At 38.4% G+C, this 25,440-nt stretch overlaps 1 protein-coding gene across 8 annotated transcripts in view; it reads right to left on the bottom strand.

Moving 5' to 3' along the window:
- The window catches only part of FHOD3 (formin homology 2 domain containing 3), a 374,923-nt gene that overhangs the window by 13,421 nt on the left and 336,062 nt on the right, over window positions 1-25,440 (bottom strand). For 6 of the 8 annotated variants that reach the window (XM_030944141.1, XM_030944134.1, XM_030944138.1 and 3 more), the window contains 5 exons: window positions 18,656-18,846; window positions 16,887-17,079; window positions 11,311-11,340; window positions 8,587-8,758; window positions 6,472-6,633 (listed from right to left, as the gene is read on the bottom strand). In XM_030944141.1, coding sequence (XP_030800001.1) covers window positions 6,472-6,633; window positions 8,587-8,758; window positions 11,311-11,340; window positions 16,887-17,079; window positions 18,656-18,846 — 748 coding nt within the window. The remainder of the gene's footprint in view (window positions 1-6,471; window positions 6,634-8,586; window positions 8,759-11,310; window positions 11,341-16,886; window positions 17,080-18,655; window positions 18,847-25,440) is intronic. The other 2 variants (XM_030944135.1, XM_030944137.1) reach the window with 1 other exon arrangement.

Raw genomic sequence — 25,440 nt, 5'->3', positions numbered from 1 at the left:
TGCCCCTTTTTCAGGTGATGTATTACAACAATGCTGCCCAGTTATAAGCAAATACTACAGTCCACAAAATCTCTAATAGTGGTACAGGAATCCAACATAAAGTTAAGGAATGTACATATTGGTGCAGGCTAGGATAATTTGTTTTGTGACCTCTATTAAAAAAAAAAAAAGAAAAAAAGCTGCATTAATCAGAAAGTTTGAGGTTAGGAGCCCTAAAAGAAATAATTTCTATCAGAATATACTCATTTTAGAAATGACTCACGGATTCCTCTAAAATAGTGAGTGGAAAATGAATTTAAGCCTATTTTACAAGCCATTTTTTAAACAGATATTTAAACCAGCCTTTCAAAAACCCTTTTGTTTCGAAGGCTACATGATGTAAAATTGTACAGGATTATTGCAAGTTCCCTTTACAGTGCTAGGATCAGGGAAACACTCTTGAGCAAACCCTGAGATATGAGAGATATGGTCTGAAACTCATGGAGACTGCCAACAAAATATATAGGTACTATATAGGTACATGTGAAATGCAAAAAGTAGAATGTCTACCCCTATCTGTCAAAATCAGATATCTTAAAAGAAAGTTGTTGAAAAACCCCATAAAACACATTGTAAAGCCGAAGCAGAACACTTACAAATAAATGTGTGTCAGCTTAGAAATGGTATTGACCTCAACAATCACAATTATGTATGCCATCAATTACAAGGGACAAAACTGAAAACATGGAACCAGCTATTCAGCCTCAAGAGTTAAATACATTTATAGCTATCAAAACTCATGGCAAGTCCTATGGGTTACACAACTAATGGCTAGTGGTTATGCAGCAGAACAGCAGATATGGTGGTACCTAGGCAAAGGTTGGACTTGGTGAACTTGGAGGTCTCTTCCACCCTGAGTGATTCTGTGCTTCTATGATTCTACCTCTCCTGTTTGTTCTCCTACAGCTGTTGGTGTTGACCTCTGGCATAGATGAGATAGGGGACTACAGAGGCCTTACCCTAATCAGATACATCAATTTCTAGAGATTACTGTGTTTAACTGCATTTATTATTAATTCATGAAGTGCAATTAATAATTTAAATTCATTGGTTTTGTTTTTATTTATTGTAGATCATGGAGTTCTATTCTCCTACTTTTGCAAAGATCTTGCCATCTAAGGATGGAAGAATGTATTACTTAAAAGGCATCCAAGACTCAAGCTATCTTGGCATCTAATGGAGATAAAGCACTTAGAGCTCTGGCAGCTGGAAGGTTATCTCACATTCTATTTTTATTCAATAATTACATTTTTTTTAAACCTTGTACTGGCCTTTTGAAGGCTCAGTACTTTGCGTAGGAACAAACAGACTTTGATACTGAATACAATCAGTCATACATTTACTTTTTCTAAATGCAAAGAATGGTTCTAAATATGCATCACTAACAAGATTACTCTGCCCCATACTCTAACTCCTGATAGGATCCAGCTACTCAAATCCTAAATAATTAATTGCAAATTCAAAGTGATGTTGTTTGCCTTTAAAGAATTTTATACAGTCTTTCTTCTTGCAAGGTTTTAATTTTTTAAAAAGTAAAATTTCCATTAACTCCTGCTTTTAGTCAGGCTATAAATACCAGAAGAACAGTCTCCCTCCTGGTATTTTGGCACTTCTGTACATTTTCAAAGCCAGAAAAAGTAAGTGAAGAGACATGAAACTGAAAAATAATGAAAATAACAAAGAAAATATGAAGAAAAAGTCAAATAATGCACCCTATGAATGCTCAACAAAAAAATATTCACCTTTGGATTCAAATAGTGTCCCATGTAGTACTTTGTTTGCTTACAACATGTTTATTCCAAAGCAACACTGCATGTGGCACTAAAACTTGTCTAAAGCTGGCCTCCATGCCTGGTCCTTTGGCACAGCTCTTTTCCCACATTTTAGCACCTGATGACACCATACTGATTCCTATTTCACTTTTACATTATGAAATATCTGACCTAGGATGTTCTGTAGTTAAATTTAATCCACCAGCCCTGAGTTTACTTGTCTAGGATTCAGGTAAACTTGACTCAATTCCTATCTCCACCTACTCGAGTGGTGCCTCAGACCCATTTCTGCATCATGATTTGTAAGTATTTGCTACTCCCTGCAAGCCATTACACAAGTAAGTCATAAATCCTTATGACATGTTTCCATACCTCAACGGTCTGCCATTATTGGGCTAGCACATGATTTCAAAGCCTGATAAAAGAGCAAGGCATTATCATGTCTCTCTCTTTTTTAAACATCACAAATCAGTTTGATCATGTTATCTCACATAAATATTAAATTAAATTGTGATTCAATTATAATGCGTTCCAAACCCTCTTTTCTAACTCAAATCTAAAGCAGATTTTAAATTTGAATGAAATCTAAGAGTAACAGGAGTGTGTGCACACACACACAGACACTCTGAGATAAAATAGTGTGTGGGGAAACAAGCCTCTGACTCTGTGCCATCCCCATGCGGTGTCTCCAGCAGCATCTGATAAAGCCATCAGTGTGCTCCTCATCATCAAATGCCAATCACACCCAGGCCCTACATTATAGTGCCTCATCCAGGGTCAGGCGAATATCTAGATCCAAACAATGCTGCACAGTCAAGCCATATTGAAAGACCTATTTCCTTTGAAATAAATAGCCCTGTTTGGCTATTTATTTCTAAGGAATTCACAAATGTTGCTCACAATTTCTAAGCATTGCCCATTTCTAAGTGTTGCCCAGCATAGGCTAGAATTAGTGCAAATATCTTCCATATGCTTATTCATGTTTAATAAACTGGAGTGATTTTTCCTGATGCTGACTCATAGGAATTATATCATTCTCCTGAGACAGATCCATCCAGCTCAATGAGACCAACACAGAGGTGGCACCACAGCAAGAGCCTAATCCTGAGAAGACTGATTTTCCCTTAAGGGGGCTATATTTAAATAGACAGCATGGACAAGTAAGAAAACAGCAGTATCTTCCTACTTGTTATTATGGAGCTTTGGGGAGGCTCTTTAATTAAATATATGTAAGTAAAACATTGTATCCTATGGATGATACTGCTAGTCTTTATGAAATTTAGAATATCAAGTAGAGTGATTCCTAAAACTTTCTTATCCCAACTTTCCCTTGCACTCATTGTTTGTTATGGCACCATTTGTGAAGGCTTTCCTAAACTCACCAGAGAACCAGACAATCCTAATTATATTATCTTTATTTCATTGCTAAGTTGAACATGTCCCTATAATGTTATAGAAAACCTTCTCACAGGGAGCTGCCCTCAGACTGCAAGAACAGAAACAATATATTTTCAACTTAATTTTTATACTTTTGAAACTTGCTGAACTGACATCTCTGGTGGCTGGAGCCTATTTTTTTACACACAGAATATAAGATGAAAAAAAAAAACCCACAGCAGAATCTTCCCATGGCAACTTCCTTTGAAGCTGTCTTTGAACAATTACCTTGAGGGGGTGACAGAGCATTTCAGTTCCTGTGGCTCATTCCATCCTGTGCCCTTCTGATGAACAAATACAACTGCAATGTTATTTTCTCAGATATAATGCCAATCTAGTGTATCTGGTAGGCAGGTCACTAAACACCTGTCATAAGCCAGTGACTTCCAGTTGATTACTGTACTTCTAAACGACAAATTTTATCCTGAAAATCTTCCACTGTGTAAAGGTCTAGCACAGAATCGCTTCAGATCATCACAGGAACTCAATTGTTATGCACTTATCATGTACCTTAGATTTCTGCAATTCACTTCAGCTCCCACTGAACACATTCCTTCTTACTAGTCGTATCTTGATTTATCAGTGACCCCTTCTATCTTCAACCAACACATACAGACATTTTCATCTGTCTTTTGTTGGGTGACTCCCTGCCTTATTCCTCCTTCAATTTTATAGTCCTGATGATTACCCTGAGCTTTCAATCTCTTCTACATCATTATGCCCTAACCAAGCTCTCTCCATACCAGTCACACTGGTCAACAACCACAAAAGGTAAAATGCTTCAAATGAACATATCAAGATGTCTCATCTTCCCATTGCAACAATTTAATATGAATTTAACATAACATTTTCCATAAACCTATTTTTGCTTTCCCCTAGCTATAAAGGACTTGATTAATTAGTTTGGGTTTTTTTTTTTTTTTTTTTTTTTTTACTTCACATGTCACTGTCTTTTTTATGGGAAACAATCCCTTGCCCATGAGAACCTTCTGCTGGAACCACAGCAAACGTTTATAGTGCAACTGCATATAAATATTTTGGGTTTCTGATTTTGCTAAAAACCATGTGTCTCAGTTCATGTTCACTAAAATCTTTGCTGAATGCTAAGTAAGCCTGACAAGTTTTCCAGTTGTGCACTGAAAGCAATGAGACATATGCAACATGATGCACAGGGAAAATAATTCCTTTCAAGTGAGTTTCTCTTTGATGTTCCTGAAAAGATTGAATACCAAGCTCATGGTAAAAGCAAAAAGATATCTGAAGATTGAAGGTGATGAATCAAACCTATCCGATAATAGGGTCTCTTTGCTCTACAGGTAATAAATATCTTAGTGTCTGCTAATCTAAATCATTGAGATATGCCTAAAAATCTACTTTCTTACATGCTTATGTGTTTCTAACTGGACTATCTTCTGCTCAATTAACTCACATCATGCATTAGCAAGGGCTGATCTCTCTTCATATCCTGGAGATGTCATATTATCAGTCCAGCTGAGTGTATTTTAAAGATAAACTACTTAATTAATTCATCATCCAAGTATATTGACTATCTATCAGAGTGAAACAGTTCAATTGGGATATTCTCCTTCCATGCTTCTGCACATTTCAGCTAAAAGGGACATTAAACTACTGAACTTTATGTTTGTTTTGAAACTGTCTTTTAATCCACTTAAGAGTCTCATCCAGATCTTGAAGAACAAACAAGCACAAGAGCTGGATTCTAGCATGATTAATTACAATGGAAATCAGTCCCAGCCTAAACATTTACTGAATGTTTAATCCCCTTTAATGCTTTTACTGAGTATAAAAGACAGTTCAATCGGAAAATAATATAGTATTTTTATTATCATTATCCTGTTTTGTTGTTTCTGCAGCAAGTGCTTCCTAGGGAAAAAAAGGTATCTGGCAAAAATTAGGAATAAGAGGTTTTGGTATATGTGTGTATGAAGACAGTGTTGCCAACAGAGGAGATACTTTAATATGGGATAAACCACAGAAATAGGGATAAAACATGAAAATAGGCAAACATACAGGAGATTTATTTGATTTGCACAAGCCAGCTGCAGCAGTCAGCACGTGCAGAATGCCAGAACTGTGTGGGGAAGTGGGTAGCAGCAGGTGATACCAGAAAGAGGTAAGGCACGGTATATGACAGAAGGTAAGACAGACAATCCAGTGTCAGCTCATTTTCTTTGTTTAGAGACTGGCTCATCTAACCAGAGTGTCCACTTTGCCTCTGCTCTTGCCACATGCATAAGTTCCTTTTTTAGCATGTTGGGGAAAGTGAATATGCTTTCAGCACATGCTAATTTATAGCAAATACCAAATGTTTTTGATCACCCATTATGTTAGAACAACTCCACAAGAAAGAAAGTCTGTGTCATTTTTCACTCACTGTTGTTGTCTCCTCTTTGTCCTAACTTCCCAGAAATGCTAAAAAAATGGATGGAAAGGTAGTCAAAAAGCCACATATGGTTAATGACTTAAAACATTAAAATCTTACGTTCTTTGGGTAGTTTTCCTTCTCATACTATTTGCACTAGTTTCTGCACATTAGGAAAAATAAAAAAACAAACCCAGAAAGTTTCATCACCTCTTAAACACTGGATTTACTAAACCATGAAACCAAACTCCTCAAACTTGGGTGTTGCAGCTCATTCCCAAGGCCACACTACACCATTGAAAGACCACCTTATAAATGTGCTACCTTTTCTTCCCAGTGGAAGTTAAACTCCTCTATAACCACTTTGCAGCCAAGCAGCAGTAGACATTTTGTTTTCAGGGCTGCGGAAAGATAGCATACAGCACGAGAGAGAAAGATTTTAAAAGGCGAAATATCTCAAACTATTTTTTGCTTTATGAATAAGTTCAGCTACAGACACAACTATTAATCTTTATGCCAGTTCACAGTAGGTTACAGAATTTTAAGCAGTCTCCATCTGAGGTCCTGATCTGAACTCTCTAGTTATGCATAAGCACTGTCATAAATCACCATAAACCATTCTTCTTCTGCTAAGGACATTTCAAGTTCTGTAGAAGACAGAGTCACCCACTGCATACAACACTGATTAAACAATAGTAAGAGGAACATAAGCCAATCATCAGCACACACTCAAGCCACTCCCAATGCATCTCTACCTACCAAAGGCCTGGTTCCTACACCGATACTCCTAAATATTTGCACATTCCCTTACTTTGAGCAATTTAATAGCCTTATACTCACATGATTTCCTATTTGCTCGTGACCGCTTCCTCTCTCTAGGCACCGCTCGCTGGCTTGGCACTTGGGTGGCGGACTTGACGATGCGATCCATGATCTCATCCGCGGCATCATCTGTTGCGTTCGGTGAGTCGTCATTGCCAGCATTCCACGAACCGATACGGCCTGGAAAAGTCCAGCAAGCGAATTCAGGGAAAAGGAGAGAGAAAGTCTCTTGCATCACTTTGGTTTTGCAATTGGGAAAAACCCAAATGGGAAATTACAGCAGGCAGCTTAGTCATCCTGACTTGAATTCGACCAAAAAAGAAGAATCTGCCTAATGAAGAATATTTCTAAATAATAGCCTAGACTCTGCTGCACCAGGAGAGAGCCAAGAGCTTAAACACAATTATTATATATATATATATATATATATATATTTATATACACACTTTCTATTCCTTTGAGCTGTGGTGTCTTGCTGCCTATAAGCTAAGGATGGATAGTGTAGTGTGACCATGTTTCTCTCTGCTCCTATTACAAAAACAGTAGAAGACATGGCACACCTTAGAGATTGATGCAAATCAGAAACACAGGTCCTTTTGTACTGGAAGAAAGAAAGACATAACAATTTCTGAGCATCTGTATCACAACCTAGTGCAAAGGAGACAAGAAAAGGGCATAAAGTGTGGTTTGACATGTATTGTCCCCCTCACTATGAAGAATTCACCTTCTTATCACAGAGCTGTACACATCCTGGCATGACTGTGTGTGCTCTGTTGTGAGCGGAAAGCTGAAAAGCTGAAAGCAGTTTTGGTTAAAACCTCAAACAAGCAAGTGAGCCATATTTCCAAATCCAAGGCCCTGGCACTCCTCTCCCCACAGAGCATTGTGTAACACATCTTTGGGTTCCTCTGCTACTGGCTACTGTTCTGTGTGCATTTTGTTTTTAAATTATTTGAAGGCCAGTGTGCAGTGTGAACATTGACAGTGAGCTTTGCAGGAGCGGATGTGGTACAATTGCAAGCAGCTAAGAAATTACCAACAAGGCCATTTTATACCACATCTCTGAAGTCCATGAACAGCTTTGATTAGGCCTTTACTTAGCTGGTTTGTCTCCTTGCTTTTACAGGAGCAGTTCTACTATAACAGTGCTTCTGACAAGCTCTTGTCTGGGTCACCCATCTTCTGCCTCTGCTGTTTTTCTGCGGAACACAAGCTGACTCTCACAATCAGGCCATTCCCCTAATCAGCATTCAGTGGATTACTTCAGCTGTTCAGCTTGTTGCAGTGCAGCTTGAATTATTTAATCTGCATATTTTACTTAGCTGACTGGCTTCTTACACTGGAGCTGTGAAACTTCTGAATTAGCCAGGACCACGGTTTTAAGCCTTAGTAAGCTACACATACATAGACTTAGAGTTGGACACTGTGGATGCGCTATCAGTTGTATCAAAAAAAAAGGTATCAAGAAAGTGTAAGATATCCAGATATGAAGGAGAAGAAATACCAGGTAAGAAAATGAAGACTTGAATTTTGGTGCATCATCTTTACTCCAAAACCATCTTCCATGTATTGCAAGTATGGGAGTGTCAAGGGGAACACAAATGTAAGTACCTATTACCTTTGCAGTTTAGCAGGGAGGTGGTTAAAAGACACATCACCTTTTTCCTACTCATTTTCTCACCAGTTTCTCCCTAGTCATTCGTAAAATGCTGCAAGGTCTTTTCACTTGAATTGCTGCTTTCAACTTGCTTCTATTGAAAATAAAGAGAAAACCACATCCTGGATTCTCCAGATGGCCCATTTTGCTTTCATGATGAGAACAAGAATTGGTGTGTTAGTGGGCCGTCACCATCATCATGTAGGGAGAATTGAAAATTTCTGCAGGCTTGGACTCCTGATACTCCTACTCTGGCTGTGAAACATCAGGAAAATTGTTTTGAAATGTCAGGAAAATTCTTCTTCATCCCCTTGCCTCAAATTCCTTCTATCATGAAAACACCACTTGGATGTTCTCCTTCCCCTTCCACCTTTTCAGCTGTGAGTGCTACCCAAGGGGGACATGACCCACGTTTGGGCCACTGTGCAGCTACCACAGCCCAGGAAAGGCGGCCAAGAGGAAACGCTGGCGCTCACCTCGGCTGGCGCGGCTCCGAGTGCGGACACCGAGGGCCATGGTGCTGTCCCCCCCCACGGAGCAGGTCTTCAGCACAGCCTTCATGTTCTCGTGCTCGGCAGCATCCTCGGCGTACTGCAGGCCCTGGGGCTGGCTCTGGCAGGGCGGGGAGCTGCTGGAGAACTTGCCGGACTGCGGGAGGAAAAGGATTTGTTGTGTCAACTGAGAACAGCATGGACAATAGGCCAGGGGCTTGACTGCGAATTGCAAGGAAAGAAGCGTCCTCCCGGGCTTGGTTAGGAGTAGCACTATTCCCAAAAGAGCACAGCAACAGTTGCTCCTCTCCCAGAGCATCCACTATGACCAGAAATAAACCAGAAACCGGGTGACAGCAGGGAGCAGACACAGTCAGAGGAAGAACAGATGCATTAGCTTGAGCTTTGTAATTTTGACCTTATGTCTGAGAGTGAAAGGTACAAAGCAAGGACTTGCTTTGAAACCTTCGATCTAGACTGGGCCTGATCTGGGGTCAGGCATAATGCTGAGAGGAACAGCATGAGACCCAACAGAAAAAAGAAATTGCTTTTTTTTCTGTACAATCAACTTTCACTAGCAAGGCAAAATTGGTCTAGGAAAAGACATCTTTCCCTCTTGCCTCTCTGTCTTGCTGCTCAGAAAACTCTCAATCTGCTCTAAAACATAATTATCTAGAAGTAACTTTAATAAACATTACCACTAACACTTAAAAAGTCCCTGGTCCCAAAACACCCAGACAAATTATTTATGGTTGAAACACAAAAATTGCAGCCAGAAGTCAGAAGAACAAACAAAACCTTACAAGAGATTGAGGACTCTGCCCTCTACTTCCCTGTCACCGCAACTATGTGAACAACAGCAGCTACACTAGCTGGGCATGCACAGTGTGGGTATGCAGCAGCCCCACCAGTGACCAAAACAACCACCTAGGAATAGGTAGGAGCAGCAGGAGTGGGTACTTCCTAAGAAGAAGGCCTTGCATCGCTGGGCTGCTCTCCCTTCCCAGACTATGCCTCCAAAGGGCTTGGATGCTGGTATTCACCACTGTGCTTTTATCTACAGAAAGGTCAAAGCACATTGGAAATACAGCCCTGACTGCAGGAAATACCGACCCTGTTGACAGCAAACAGGCATCAACAGATAATAATAAACCTCAGTATCTCACTCATATCAGCCCAGCATCAGACACAGAAGTATGTTTTGTTATTCCTTTTAATCTTTCTTACTCTAATTCAGCACAGATGAAAGGACAAGTGCTGCATTCTCTTCTTCCTTTGCATAATAAACAACATTAATTATTCACTTGATGATATCAAGCCAGTAAGTTAAAGGGATGCAAACCTGCAAAGCTCTTTGTCAGAGAGCAGTAAATTGAAAGAAAAGACTGAGCCCTACTTTCAGAGCTTGGATCAAGTCTCCATCTCAAGACTGCAAATTGAAAAAGTTTAATCAGGAAACGAATGATAAGATGATTCTATTTTAACATAGTGACTTTTTGGGGTAAGATAGCAAGTTAACTGAGTAGCAAAACAATAATCCCTACAAGGCACTGAGCTAAATATATCAGTAAAAGACCTACTTTGATAGCTAGAAGTTTGTTTTCTTGTTAAAAGATTAGCTTGCAACATTTTGATGTGAAAAGTATGCAAGTGCTAGAGTTTCACATGTGAAATTAAGAGACAGAAAAATATTAGAGAAAAACTCCTATGAAAGGGCATGCTGTTTTTGCATTAAGACTACTCTCTTATACAACGTGGGTTGTTCAGTAATCAATACAATTTCCAAAAAATTCCAAAGGATAAAGCCGCTACATAACTGTTAGTTCCTGTTCACACAGATTAGTTACATGTTGTCATAAACAGGCAAATTAATGTAATTTTCTTTCCATGCCCTAAGCTATACAGCACAAACCATCACTGGGGGCAAACCTCTACAGCCAAAAGTTTTATTTCATTTCCTTAGTTTTCAGATGTTGCCATAAATTGCTGGTCAAACCCCAGTCTAGTGGGAAAATGACCACCACTATGAAACAGCATTAAGACACATTGTTTATGTTCAGCTAGTTGAAGAAAGCTCTAATGCTGAACAAAAAATGCATTACAAAAAAGATGCTCCTCAAATCAATAAACTTTTATTATGAATATAGCTAGAACATCACCTTCAGGAGCACTTTATGATAGATACATGAACTACTCCATGACTCCCCTCCATGATGAATGAAGTGTCTCATTCTCTATTTACACAGCAAGGCAACCAGTTAGGATTTGCTTAACATCCCCATATCCTGATGCTTTTGAAAACTTTATAAAAGAATACCATATGGGGTTACACAGCTTAAGGAGTATGAAATTATCCTGGTAATCCATAGCCCAAGGTAATTTATGATATCCATAACATTTAGATCACTGATGTTTTGGGTAATGGGGAGACTTTGCAGTACATTACAGACAGTAAGGAAAAGAAATGAGGAAACTTAAAATTATTAAGGCCTCAGATAAGGATTTCCTTATTCAAGAGGACCAGAATCCATATGGTTAAAGCTGACTGTAAAATGCATTCTTATGACTGAGACAAAAAGGTATGAGAAGTATGTCATGGTTCATAGTTCCAGTTGAGCAGATGGAGTTGAGCAGTCCATACTGAGTTAGAAATTAGATGTCACAGCACACAGGAGACATGAGATGACATGCTTTTTCAGAGAACCATACCTCAACATCCTCTTCTTCATCAGTCTGCCACTGGAAACAAAGGACAAGGTGGAGAAGGACAAACAGCAAGATTTAGGAAAGACAGCACTGTCAAACCATGACAGAGTAAGAGGTAACCATGGTACTGTTTATGCAATAAGAGGACATAAAAATAGAAGACATATAAGGAGCTCATTTTCATGCCTTAGACAATCAGCTTGCTTTTCTTTTTTTTTTTTTTTAATCTGTCCCTGCCAGTACTGTATGTAGAATTTTCCTGATTTTCCTTACAGAAATGGTGAACTGAAACTACCCCTAACCCATCCCATTTCTCTCCCTTGAGTCATGAGGCTGTTTGCCCCATGGAAGCTGACAACACTAGGTAGGGCTCCTTCTCCTTCTTCCAGCTCTGTGCAGCACAGGGAGGTCCTGGCTGCTGTTCCTCTCAGTGCAGAGGTCAACTTCTTGGCAATTCCTTTTCTCTACACTTAAGTGTTTGTTTTAATTCCTTTTTTAAGCTGGGGTTTTTCAACTTCCAATTCAACAGAGCAAATCAAATCAAATGCTGCGCAGTCTTTCAATAAATGCTTAAAGTTCTCCAGTAGCTGCCTGATACCTGATCCTGGAAATCAGAGATGCAGTTATCCATTGTTATTCAGGGCCTTCACCCTCTGTGACAGCAGGCATCTAAAATTATCTTGACAGTTGCCCTACATTAAATGCAACAGACATACAAAAATATTGTGGGATATGGAGTACTCTTAAATTTGGGGATTTACAGGGAATTAGCAAACTATTTAGATCTGTATTCCCAAATGCCTTGGGAATTCTTCACTGGGCTAGAAGATACCCCACATGGAAGTTTCCCAAAGTAAAACATGGCTTCTCAAGTATCTGGGCTCCCTGTTTCCATAATTTTCAGTTTGATTGTTTATAAAATGCAAACATAGTCCAGAAATTTTATGCACTTTTTTTTTATTTTGCGGGTTTTTTTTTTTAGAAGAAGCATTCCACCAATAGTATTCCTCTCTATCGTGTTACTAATACACATTTTTGAGCTTATCTCCATCTCAGCTCTGATTTCTGTCTGGGATTGATACATTCTGTTCCAGAAACATTCATCATTAAATATGAAAGCCTGATTTACTTTGGCCCTCAGTTTAGTTTCAGCACAATCTCCATAAGAAGATTAGCTGTGGCTGCTGAGCAGCACATTAACATTACTTTTTAAGGGTATGTTTTATGATGTGAGATGAGTGTGAGTGAGATGCTTATTCTAATTTGGATACAGTGGTACAGACAGAAACACAGGCAGTGTGTTTTGCAGAGGGACCATAGCAGATATGTTCCCTTTGCATTAAAATTGTCTGTTTGTCTTTCTTCTGTCCCCTGGGGGGCACGGAGTCACTCTATAAAGCAATTCTTCTGAAGAGGACCACAGTTCAATTTTTGTCATCAGTAAGAAACAGAAAGAATAGGAAATACAAACAGTCTTGTATTCCAGTTCTATCTATCTATCTATCTATCTATCTATCTATCTATCTATCTATCTATCTATCTATCTATCTATCTATCTATCTACCTACCTACCTACCTACCTACCTACCTACCTATCTACCTATCTACCTATCTATCTCTATTTATCTATCTATCTGTCTATCTATCTCTGTCTGATCTAATGCATCATTCCGTACATTCAGCTAATAAGTAAAGGGCAGCAGAAGAGTAAATTAAGCTAAACAATACAAAAAGGCAGTCCGGGCAAGGTAAAATACTAGAGAACACACATTACAAAGACTGTGCTCCAAACAAAAGTGTATTTATAGTATTACTTTGTATCAAGCTAGCTTTTTACAGGCCCAGCTGCTGGCCTTCCGGCCCATTTAATCTAGCTATGAGTGATTTGCTGTGGACTCACTTTGAGGGCACTTTGCTTGACTTTGCCCATCTCCAGTACCTGGGCATTACCATTTCTCTCCCTCCTGCTCCACATGGAGAACACTCACTCCTAGAACCACTGTCCTACACCCAAAGCTACTCCAGTGCACAGGAGGAATAGTTCACCACTCCCTTCATATTCTCATGTCTGAAGAGGCATTTGCCTCTAGCAAATACTGACAACAGAAGTAAAAGCAGCAAAATAAATAAATCAAACTTATGTTTCACTAGGGAATCTGCCCTCACCCTGGTGTGTACATTCTGTCTTGTATTTACTTCTTTATTTCATCATTATAAAAACCATTGAGAAATAGCAATAAATTAGGAATTTTTCAACATGTAATATTATCAAAAAAGCAGTGAAAAAATATTGGTATACTGAACACCACTTGCAGACACAAGATGCTAATTGGAAGGTAAAAAAGGTCATTTGATTCTTCTGTCATTCAATATTAGATGTTGCAGGACAGTTTGGGCTCTCTCTCCTTCTCTTCCTCCTGTCCTCACACTTTTCCTTTAGGCTAGTATTTCTGTGCATGGATTTGCTGTTTCAAAATATTATGTCTATTACATAGCAATTTTGGAATTGAAACTCTTAAGTATCATGAAAAGCAGAGCTTCATAAATCTGGGAGACAGATGCTTATATTACCTACCATTATTAAAAATAATTTAAAAGCTCAGGCTTGTATCTATAATTGCATTTCTCCCCTATTTTGCTTGCTTGTTATTTTTAGAGTGCCTGAAATGAGTGCCATCATTGGCTAAAGCCAGATATAAGGTTACAGAGTCTAGGCAATTTTCCCTGTGAAACTGTGGCAAAAAACTGTTCTTTTCTTTCCTTACCCATCTCCTCCAGACAACATTCACCAAGATTTAAACTGACAGTGCCCAGTCCACTTCAGCTATTACAGAACGTATAAACACAAAGATATCTGTGGTAAAAGGCTGAAAGAAAGACTGGAAATGTTCCCCATTGTGCTCCTGAGCCCTTCTCCATGTGAGTAGTTGTTGAAGCTAATGCAAGTTCTCCATGTCAAGAGCCAGCAGACTCTCCATGCAACAAGCCAGCACCCTCTGCCTTCCAAGTCTGCAGGGGGAACAAGGTTTGAGAGATACAGCCCTTCTCCTTAAGAACTGGGCTGGTTCTGGCTTATTCCTTTCCTGCTTTTGCTAGAATCCCTCCTCATCTGCCTAAAAGCAGTGTAATGTGAGGTGATAAAAATGAGACCCTGAGGAAACTCTCAGAAGGACAAGGAGGTAAATTTCAATTAACTGTACAATACTTTTAGGTCATCAAAAGCAGAAAGTAAAATTCCATATGACTACTGCATATTATAATCACTTTCTACAAAGAATTTCTTTCCAATGTCAAGATCTCAACTTTCTTCTATCAGTATTTTGTAACTAGTGAATCACTGTCAATGCATTACTGATCCATCTCCCCTTTCCAAGCCTTCAAATATAAAACACTAAGAAAATCAAGACCAGATACAAACCACAGCCAAAACAAAACTACAATAAAATTCCACGTTTTCAAAATTCTTCACACATAAATATCTTCCATCCTGCTGACTTGGAAACTTGTTCTGAGGTAGATATAACTTTGAAGTTGTCAGAGGAAGCCGTGACAAATAGTCTGATGCAACTTCAATTCAGTTTTACCATATAGTGCAGTTCAAATAAAAGGTAAATGAGACCATATTACTGGGCTATGCTCAAAGAGATTTAGCTAAGTTCTGAAATAACTATGTGGCCACCTTAATAACTCCCTTAAAGAATATTCCTTTAAGGGCAGTTTTAAAGACTGTTGGTTTTTACTCATGCAGGCTTTTTGGTTTCAAGCTAATAGGACTGTTTTATAATTATAAATTAGTGATAGGCAAAATATACTTCCTTTTTTAAGATCTGTAAGATATTTTTGGTGCAACACTAACTGTCAGATGGCATTTAATTCTTGCCAAATCTCAACAGCATCTTGAGGTTAACAAGAGATCTTCCTCCAATACTACTTTTGTTCTAGGAAAGCTCCGTCCCTCCATTTTCAGGCCTTGGCCCCTGGTTCTGCCCCTTGCTGACTCACTGTCAAGCCTGAGACTTTTTGAGGTTTGAAAGGGTCCCATTTCTCTGATTCCTGAACCCAGCTGCCACTGACCAGAACTCCTTACCCTCTCACATTTTCTGCAGGCAGGATATAGAAAAGCTTTTTGTCCCATCACTGCCGTTATTCTGGACAGATAATACATAAACACTACATTATATGGCAGGAACACAGTAGGAAAACAGTAACTCCTTTACACCTCAGTCTTGCTCAAACTAGTAAAAAGTGTCAAGGCTATGTGAGGGAATGAAAATTTTAATTTATAAAATGTTTTGGTTAATGTTGTCTTTTGTCTCCTTTAAAACACATCAGGAAAACCAAGAAGCAATTGCAGAAAGTGATTTCACTTTTCTAGTGGTAGTTTTGTAAATTTGTATGACTATATTACACCCTTTGTACAAAATCAGAGCCTCTTCCTTAACCTGAGACTACACCAAAAGAAAAAAAAATCCTTTGATAATAATGAAGGTTTAACATTTTCCTGAGATGGGGCAGATTTCCATATGTAAAGAGGATATTGCCAGGAAAGATCTACAAATGATTTTGAGTCAATGGCTTGAATACAATCTCAATTGATGTCAGTCCCAATACATATATATGTATTTATATATTTATATTGACCCATGTTGCCTGAGTCATAAAACTGTAATCAGCTTTGGGCTTTTCATGCCAAAGGCAGGGGTAGCTTCATATGCAATGAAACACTTGCATTTAATCGAGACTCCAGATCTGGATTTTGAGACAGCTGGAAACTTTTATTAAGTACTGGCACTTCTTAAAACTCTATTTGGATTGAGTCAAACTACATCAACTTAAAGAAAAAAAAAGACAGAAAAAAATAGAAAAAGGGGATTTAAAAACCTATTATGCTGAGAAAACGAATCTTATTTTTATTTATTCTATGAGTATGCAATCTTACAGTCAAAAAGTTTACAGAGTAACATCTACTGTGGACATAAATTTGTCCATCCTTTCAGAATCCCAAAGCAGTCTATTACCATAAAATTGGCTGGTCTGTGCTTGAAGTTAAGAAGAAAATGCACATGAAATACATGTGTATGTGCATATATATGTATATACACAGACATAAAAAAATAAAATGTCAAGGCTCAAGATAATTGGAATATTTAAAGATGGAGAAAAAAATCCATTGAAATTTGGTTGCAATCACTTAAATAGCTACAATGATTCATCATCTAAATTATGTTCTCAATTAGGACTATAATTTCTAGGGTTTTTTTCTTTTTCATATTCTTGGCTGGTCAGATACACACAGCTCCTGATGTCTTCTAGATATCCTGGACACTGTCTGTGCAGCACACAGAGAAACTCTTTTTGGATAATTAATTTCAGTCTGTTCTTGTCCTACACGATTTTATGAAGTAGAAATTATACACAATCAAGGACTTGCAAGTTTTGTCTTCTAATAGAGGAGAGTTCATTACCTACAGCACAAGGACCTCTAAAATTAAAAATAGAGTAACAACACCTCATATACCACATGCAGTGAAAGAAAGTTTTAAAAATCTGTGCTATGGCAGATACCATTTGCAACTTACATCTGTTATCATTTTCCCTCTGGTCTTGTTTCTTTCCCTGTGGTTAGCTCGTTTCTGTTTTTGCTGCAGGACTCGTTCCCTGGTGGTGCGGTACTCCAGAGCAAACTCACTAATAATCTTGCAGAACTTATTGATGTTGACTTCACGTATCGCGTAGGGAGGATGGCCCATAAATAACAAAAATGAGTGAAACCTGGAAAAAAATGAGTCATAAATGTAAAGGGAAAAAATCCTTATTGATGGTCTCTTGGAAAAAAAACAACAACCCTATATTTCACTGAATCCATTTATTACTTTACTACCTCCCATCATTTCCTTTGTGCTACAGAATTTTCATGGATGCTTTGCATAACATTGGTATGTTTTATAATTAAAACCATGAAAGTCTAGCCTATGACAACTTCATCCTGGTCTACTTTCCCAGGCTGATGCAGGAGATAAAATATTTATGGAACTCCATCACTTTATATGACTAATTTGGCACGTGAATGACCAATTTCATTTCTGTTATAGAAAAAAATATTTATTAAGTTTCAATTCTATTTATTTGTATTAAGCAACTTCAAAGAGGCTGTTAGGACTTTGGGCAAAGTCTAGACAAGAAGAATGCAGATTTACAGGCTAGCAAACACAAGAAGGAAAGAATTTCTGGTTCACAAAACTGACCATAAAATTATATTATCTACCAAGTACGTTAGTTTGAGACACTCTCAATTCACAGTTTTACTGCTTCTGTGGCATTCAGAGCTTTTGCACTATTTGCAGTTTTTACTATTGCTTCTATATTGCATGATTTACAGCAGCACACTGAATGTGTAAAAATGTATGAGAATTCCTTTTAACTGCATCTACATCCCTGAGGACAAAAAGTCTTCCCAGTCTTAGAAAGATGCAAGTATATGAAAGCATTTTTAAAAACTATCATAGCAGTTGCAGGATATCAGAGGAGAAAGTTGATATTTTTTTACTTGCACATGCATATGATAAACACAACAGGAAACTAATGAATTCACTTCCCTTCCATTGCAATTTGGATTTCTACTTACCTGTGGCATAAACCCTAAGTCATTACAAAAATGAAAGAAGAACTGAATCAACTTCTCAAGTGTATACTGACAAATTTGGGATAATTTGGAATCCAGTTCTTAATTTTGACCACAGCAATTTGGAAATTATCCAGAAGTCAGAAAACCTCTCACAGTTTCATTAAACTCAACTGCAAATCCTAGGGAGAGGAATCTTAAATCTGTCTTCAGCTGGTATAGGCATAAAACACATAGTCGAAGATCTTGCAAATAGGAGTGGTTCTGCCTACAAAAGAACTCACTGTACAAGACTGATTTCAGCTGCTGTATATGATGAATTTGTCAAGAGAACTTAATTTTTTTTGCTACAGTCTGTTCTTGTTTCTGAGACAGTAAGTCAAGTCTCCTTAAAAAAATTCCAGGGATAAACAGAAAATCTATCAACTTAACTATAAAGCTGCTAGCTTTTGGGGACTAGGAGACAAAAGACACAGTTATTGCACCTTGGGAATAAATGATTGCCTGGATGATTGCTTTTTTTAAATCAAAAATACAGAAATTTCTGGAGTGAGGGTGTTTCTTAAATGGAGACTATAACAAAATATGCACCACATACAACCCAGTGACATTCCCCGCAGGAATGGGCATTAAATGCTTAAAAACACATATGTATGATGTCATAACTTAGAATTTTATCATGTCATTTACTATCAAGGTATTGCTGTCACCAATATAATTCTGTACCTGTTAATTATTCTTCTATGAACAATCTTCAGGATTATGATTCTTTCTGCACAGTCTTTAAGGAACTCAGACATTTTTTGCTTTAGACTTGGCTTCATTTCATGCTTTGCTATAGCCTTAAGGTGATCCCATGATGCTTTGCACCGTCTTTCCATCTGACACAAGTTTTCCTGGAGTTGTTCAAAGTCAACCTGGAAAAAGAGAAAGGAAAAGAAAAGGTAACACTTGAAGGGAAAACACTGCAGTTGTATACCTGGATATCCGAGTAATGCAATCTGTGTATATGAAAGTGTCAAGGTAGTGGCAGCATGACATCAATTCACATTATTAATTATAAGTAAACAATAAAAAATAGCTTCCTCTATCACACTATGTCTAGGCATGTAATACTAGTAAGGAAAAACTGAAAACAAAAAAATACCCATACACATATATTTGGTTTTATTCTTGGAGGCCTAACATCTAAAGAAGGGACCAAAAAAAAAATTGTGATGTGTTTTTTCCCTTGCTAATAACTTCATGTTTGCACCAAGCAACTGCATGACTCAGTTCTTTCTGAGGTAATACAAAACTTTCTCTTTTTCTTAATCCTTTTCTCTACCACTCAAAGCTTTTTATACCCTGTTTACTGCTCACTGTTGTACCCTGCCAAGCATTCTCCATTTTAGGAAGTGCTTGGATCTATTCCCTAGTCATGCACTGACTTGTTAATAGACGATCTAGTTCTAATCACAAGATTCATGGGCCAGAATTTTTTAAAGCCCTATTGAAAGTATGTGTTATTTAGTGATCTCAGCACTAACTTTCATCCCTTGATATACAATACCAATTTACTGGCTTGTAACAAGATCATATAATGACTCTGAAAGTCTCTCAACAAGTTAAAATAAATGATTGCACCTTACAGTAACATTCATCAGGATAGAGGCCAACACATTCCACAGAAGGTGAGGGAGAGCTTCTCCTTTATTCATCAACCAAAAAAGGTGTTCAAATTGTGATACTCTTATAGGAGACACTCAGGACGTGTTGCTAACAACTCAACAAAGTGCATCAACGACCCAGCCGCAGCACACAACAGATGAAAAAAATAAAACTACCCATGTTCTGGAATTCTGGAGAAAGGAAAAAATGATTTTATAATACCACTTCACAGTTCAGATGAACTGAAGCTATAAAGTACAGACTTAGTTCTCAGATTCTAAACACATCAGTGCTTGGGATGTTACAGTCTCATACTCCAGTTAATTCCTCAATGCTAAATGAAAACCAATGTCAGGGGCAGGTTTTATTTCATTCTTTTTAGCTGTATGCAGCATCCACTGCTGAGACCTATACTGAGAATAGCCATAAGAAATGCATTATTATTAAAAAGCTCCTGGTATTGATTTGATTTGTTTATGCTGTGATTTATAAAGTGATGAATTTTTCCTCTTCCCAAGGAAATAGAAACATCCTTTGATCCACTCTGCTATTCAGAAAAGCCCTGCAGGCAGAGCAGCTGTGGGGTATTTGCTTTCCTTATATCCATATCAATGCATATGTTGAAAAAAAAAAAAGTCCTTTCCAGGTCAGTATTTTCACTGTTGATGATAAACACATTGCTGCTCTCCACAGATGGTGTATCTAAAACACACATGGAGAAAAATACTAGCATTCCTGTTAAGAAAAATAAAAAATACAAGGTTTAGGTCTTCTCAGTAAGAATTATACAACCTGGCTGAGGAAGCATCTCAGCCTCTGTAGCTGAGAAATTTAAACTCACGACATTTTATGACAGAATGAGTTTTATCTGTCAAAAAGCTCTGAAGTTCAGGCTTGTAGGGGTTCAAGAAATGTCCTTGGAGAACAACAAATCTGGGGGGAATGTGGTGAATTCCTGGGCCCTTGAAATCTGCCAACAGTCAGCACATTCACAGGAATGGGAAGTTCCAGCAGGGATGGGGGCTGGCAGGTTGGACTACAGGACATTCACAAGTTTTTTGAGCACAAACAAAAATTCAGTCCTCTGTGGAAGTCCTAAGGAGACTGCAGTAAGAAGAACACCACCTGAACTCTCCTGGAATAAACCTCTGTGGAGCACAAGTGTGCTCGAGCAGGAGCTGTAGAGACCTGGAAGGACTAAAGTAGGAACTCCAATACAGGATAATGTACCTGTGTATTCCCCAAAGGCAAACTGAACAGCACCTGAAAGAATGTGCCAAACCTTCACGGAATCACTGTCTGCCAGCTCTCTAGTGTCTGGCCACTTGCTTGTGGACAGAAAAGAATATACTTGGACAAAAACATCCTCATGTGAAATATTAAAGTTCCAGTTTTTCTTGGATTCAATCAGGTACCCCATCTGATACTTTAAGAAATGCTATTTCACCAGTGCCAATTTTGTGTGTAGACACAGAATCCACTACATTTCAGTCTGCTCCAGGTCTGTGGTTCTGCTTAGGATATTATATACAAATATAATAGTAAGAGTGATGAGAAATCCCAGCTACAATAGATCCCCAATCATGTGTTCATATGATAAGGAGAATAAAAACTTGTGTGGAGTAATAATGGCAATTATTCAATATGTTATGCATAAAGAAAACATAAAAAGGAATTTGTAATACCATACTACCTCTTTACCAGTTCACACAGCATTGCTAAGGGAGCATAGATTGCACCTTCTGATTTACATGCTTAATTCCAGCACTTCACTAAAGGAAGTAATGATATATAATAGTAGAGAGACACGAATCCTCTTTTTTGTTCTTTCTTTCTTGAAACAAAAGATGCACCAACTCTTGCCTGCAGGCGGATGGTCATGCTGGGACTAAGAAAGAACTCAGGTGAGTTGTGGCTCCAGGAGAGCTCAGCATATGAGGTACTCAGACAAGAACTGCTGTGGCATTATTTTATAACTATGCTCCACTGAATAAAAGGAACAGTAATCTGAAATAGTACAGCTTTCTTGCTGGACAGTAGTGTACAGATATTGTACCTGGCCTGAGGATTTGGAGGAAGGTGGAAACATACCTTCTTCTTCCTCCTCAGCACATATATGTGCAAAAGACATGCAGCCTGCTGACTGAATAATTACCTTCTGGTAAAATTTTTTAAATTAATACATGTTCTTTTCTGTGGGTAAAAGAATGAGTGGTTTTAGGCTGTAATGCAAAATACAAAAGCCCTTTCTTTTAAACACTATGAAATGTTTATTTTAATTTGTAAACTAATTTAAAAACAGCAACTTTTTAAATGGTTCTGGGACATATTTGATATGTTCCTCATTTCTCTGGCCAGGTTCCTCTCCATTCACAATCACACTAGCTAAAAAATATTCAGAACTATTGCTGTCTATGAAATCTCTTGCTAGGCCCACTGTTCAGTTTTCTGAGAAGTGCCTTATAGACACTGTTTGATCAGAGAGGAGTAACCAGAGACAGTATATGCAAACAGGATGTAAAATCCAGTTTACGTGACAAAAGCCCCTCAGAGAAAGCCTCAGGAAACCGCTGCCCTAAACTCGCTAATGGGCAACTTTAGAATTAAAAATCTATTTTTCAATTTAACACAACACCATATTTTTCACAAATGACTCAGAACAAAGATTAAAACCTTCCAACCACATGCCAGGAACAGTAGCACTCACTTTAATCACTTTATATCATTATTTACTGCTTGCTACCATAGAAGAAGATTACTTTCCCATAAACAACAAAAATAAAAAGAATTCTACCAAGTTTCTCATTCCACTGCGCTGAGAATTCAGTACCTCGTGACAGACTTACAAACAAACATACCAGAACAAACAGCTTCTGTCCTCACTGTTTTTCACCTGACTCAAAAACTGCCACTACCATCAAATGGCTCAGCATTTATTTCTCTGCTTGTTCTGGTTCCCTGAACACTGGTCCTTACAAGGCCTATTTTTCTCAAGTTCATCCAGTATCACATGCCATGTATAAAAGTTTAAAACTTTCTCATTCATGAAATACTACACCATGCTCCAATCATTCAGGCAGGACATGAATCAGGGAGCCTTTCAGGTCTTTGGGCTGGGGTGTTATTCCTCTGTGTGGCCACAAATACCTCATGGCAACACAGGAATTGTGCATTTTATTATTTGTTGGGAGAGAGAGGAATGGCTGCTTTGGGAATTAAATGCAGTAGTTCAAACCTGAAATGCCTCCCACTATATATTCCCCAGGGCAGCATATACAACTCCAGGTATGCACTGCCATGCACTGCAAACAACTGCAGCCACTGTGAGATAAGAGGTAATTTTTCTTCAGCTTTCCCTTAGCTGGAATGTGCTTTACAAACATGTTTCCTCTTCCAGCTAAATCTCCTCTAGTCTTTGGGCTAAGCTCCCCCACTGCTGCAAAATACAAAACCATCCTAGAGTCAAAGATGCTGCACCTAAATACACTCACGTTTCCTGCCTCCTGTGTTAACATTCAGCTCTTCAACAGGGTCAAAAATGCCACATGTGGATTGAAGCAAAAACCCCCAAACAAGTAAATGAATGGAAATTGATGAAAGACTTATTTTCAAAAACACTGTATCCAAAGTTTTGTTCTGAAGGCCAGTGAATAACTTATTATATAGCCTCAGCATGCTTGTATAAGATTTCTATTGTTTGATAGTCTATTGTTTATTGGTATAGCTTGCTTCTTTTAGTGGTGAACATACAAAACCCAGTTATTTTCTAAGGAAGACCTGGATTTCTGCATTTTTTTCTTAGTTACAAGGTGCATTTAAGAGAAGATTGATGCTTTCACAATGACATGTTGTCTTAAATGCACAATAAAATGACAACTATTTTATTGTACCTCATAGAAAGATATACATAACCACACACAAGCTTTCTCTTTTCCAAGTTCAAGATAGTTTCTGCAGCAGACCACAGTCTAGTCTGAGCTGTTTATAAGTTAGGGTCAGACCGTTCATTCTCACATTATTACAGGGATGCGTTCTGGCAGGGAACATGAAATCTTCCTCTTTTCCTGAGTTGGGTCAGTGCCAAAGGAAATTCTGAGAATTGCTCCTTGCAAACACACTGTCATCTGAGAGCAGCGACCTTCTGTGGCGTATGTTCAAAACTCTGTCTCCTCTAATATTTCCAGACTGGTTTCCTTCACCAAGTGTCACAAGAATTATCCCAAGACCCTTGTGAGTCTGACTTGCACACTGTGGGCATGCATTTTAACCAAGATAGATGCCAGCTCTCTCAAGCAAGCAATATATAAAGAAGGTTCTGCTTAGACAGTTCTAATTCCTGGGTAAGAAGTGGCATCCTGTGAAAATAATTTTGGAAATGAGAGCACCTGAATCAACCCACTAATGAAAAATTACAGGACAGAGGTGGCAGAGGTGCTCACTGAGGTATGACCAGATGAGTCTACCCAATGGTACACACATCTCTACTGCATTTTACTTCATTAAACAATATCCTAACTACATGGGATCTTTTTGCAGATGCTGTATGGCAGTTTCCAAAATCTGGGACAAAGGAGAGCTATACCAGACAGTGACGTAGGTCGCTTCAGATAGTGTTATGTCACCTGCAACAATTCCTGCAGTCATATCACCTGGAATGCTACTGAAACACCACAGTGCCATAAGGCACATGTGCTAAACTTCATCTGCTCTCTTTGAGACACAACCTCAAAGTCTCATTTGCCATAGAAACTCCTTCCCCCTTGCCCCAGTATGCTCTGTAGCCAACAGGATCTGCCTTTCCCTGCTCTGCTTTCACCTCTGCTCCTGCTAGCCCATGCCACAATCTGCGGCAGCTGCTGGCATCACAAGGAATGACTGCAAGAAACCTTGCATTCCTGGACGTGTTTTTCATGGAAAATAATTTGACTTTTGGCATTTATTTTTGTTTGAAATAATGTAGGGAAAACATACTTGAATGATAACTGCACACAAATACTTTCTGTCATGCGAGACGTGAGAAACCGCACTGAAAGAATACAGGAGGCAACATGATTCTTCCTACCTTTTTTAAATTTACTTTTTTTATCCTTTCTCTGCTTTCCACTGTATCAGGCAGAAGCTACAGCATGTCAAATATCACTTCTGTTCCAGCCAGCTCCTGCCTCCTTATGCCTCCCTGCTAAGGTCCTTGGAGGGCAGGCTGCTGCAGGCTTCCTTCTCCCCTGTGTATGCCTTAGGCTCATCCTAAGTTCTTTCCCATCAGCAATCCTTGTCCCCTCCTGTGTTGCTAACATTTCCTATTTCTTACTTTTAAAAGCTGCCTGCCTCTCCACTGCTCAGTAGCTGTGAGTGTCCTGTGCCCAAGTGTCTTGCTGCAGGGGTAAAAAACCAGATAGAAGTTTGACATCTTGTAAGTCATTAAAATCAGGGGAAGAAAATGACAATTATAGTTTATCTACAGAGCTGGCCAGTTTTCAGGTGCACAGGGGAAATATTTAAGGGTTAGAGAGAGAAGATGAACATTTTTAATATGAACACATTTTTCATTCACTAACAGAGGAGATATTGGGGTTGAGGCAACCACTTAAGGAAATTTCTAGGAACAACACTCGATCTTAACTGCAGAAATCTGAGGGTCTGCTTCAGTATTAGGTACATCAGTTTTGGTACAACTTCAGTGAAAAAAACAACTTAAAATATCAAGAAAATAAGAAAGAAAAGTCATTTTAATTCATGTGATACTAAATAATCAGTGCTGTGCATGACTTTATAAATGATTTTATTTATCTAGAATTGTATTTTTTCTCTAATGTGTCTGGTTTTTTTTGGTGCCATTTATGACTTCAGTCCTTCAGTAAAAA

Source organism: Camarhynchus parvulus, chromosome 2 (assembly GCF_901933205.1).
Source record: "Camarhynchus parvulus chromosome 2, STF_HiC, whole genome shotgun sequence".
In the NCBI taxonomy this organism is placed as follows: Eukaryota; Metazoa; Chordata; class Aves; order Passeriformes; family Thraupidae; genus Camarhynchus; species Camarhynchus parvulus.
The sequence above is the reverse complement of the archived record's forward strand: the minus strand, read 5'-3'. Positions and strand labels throughout refer to the sequence as shown.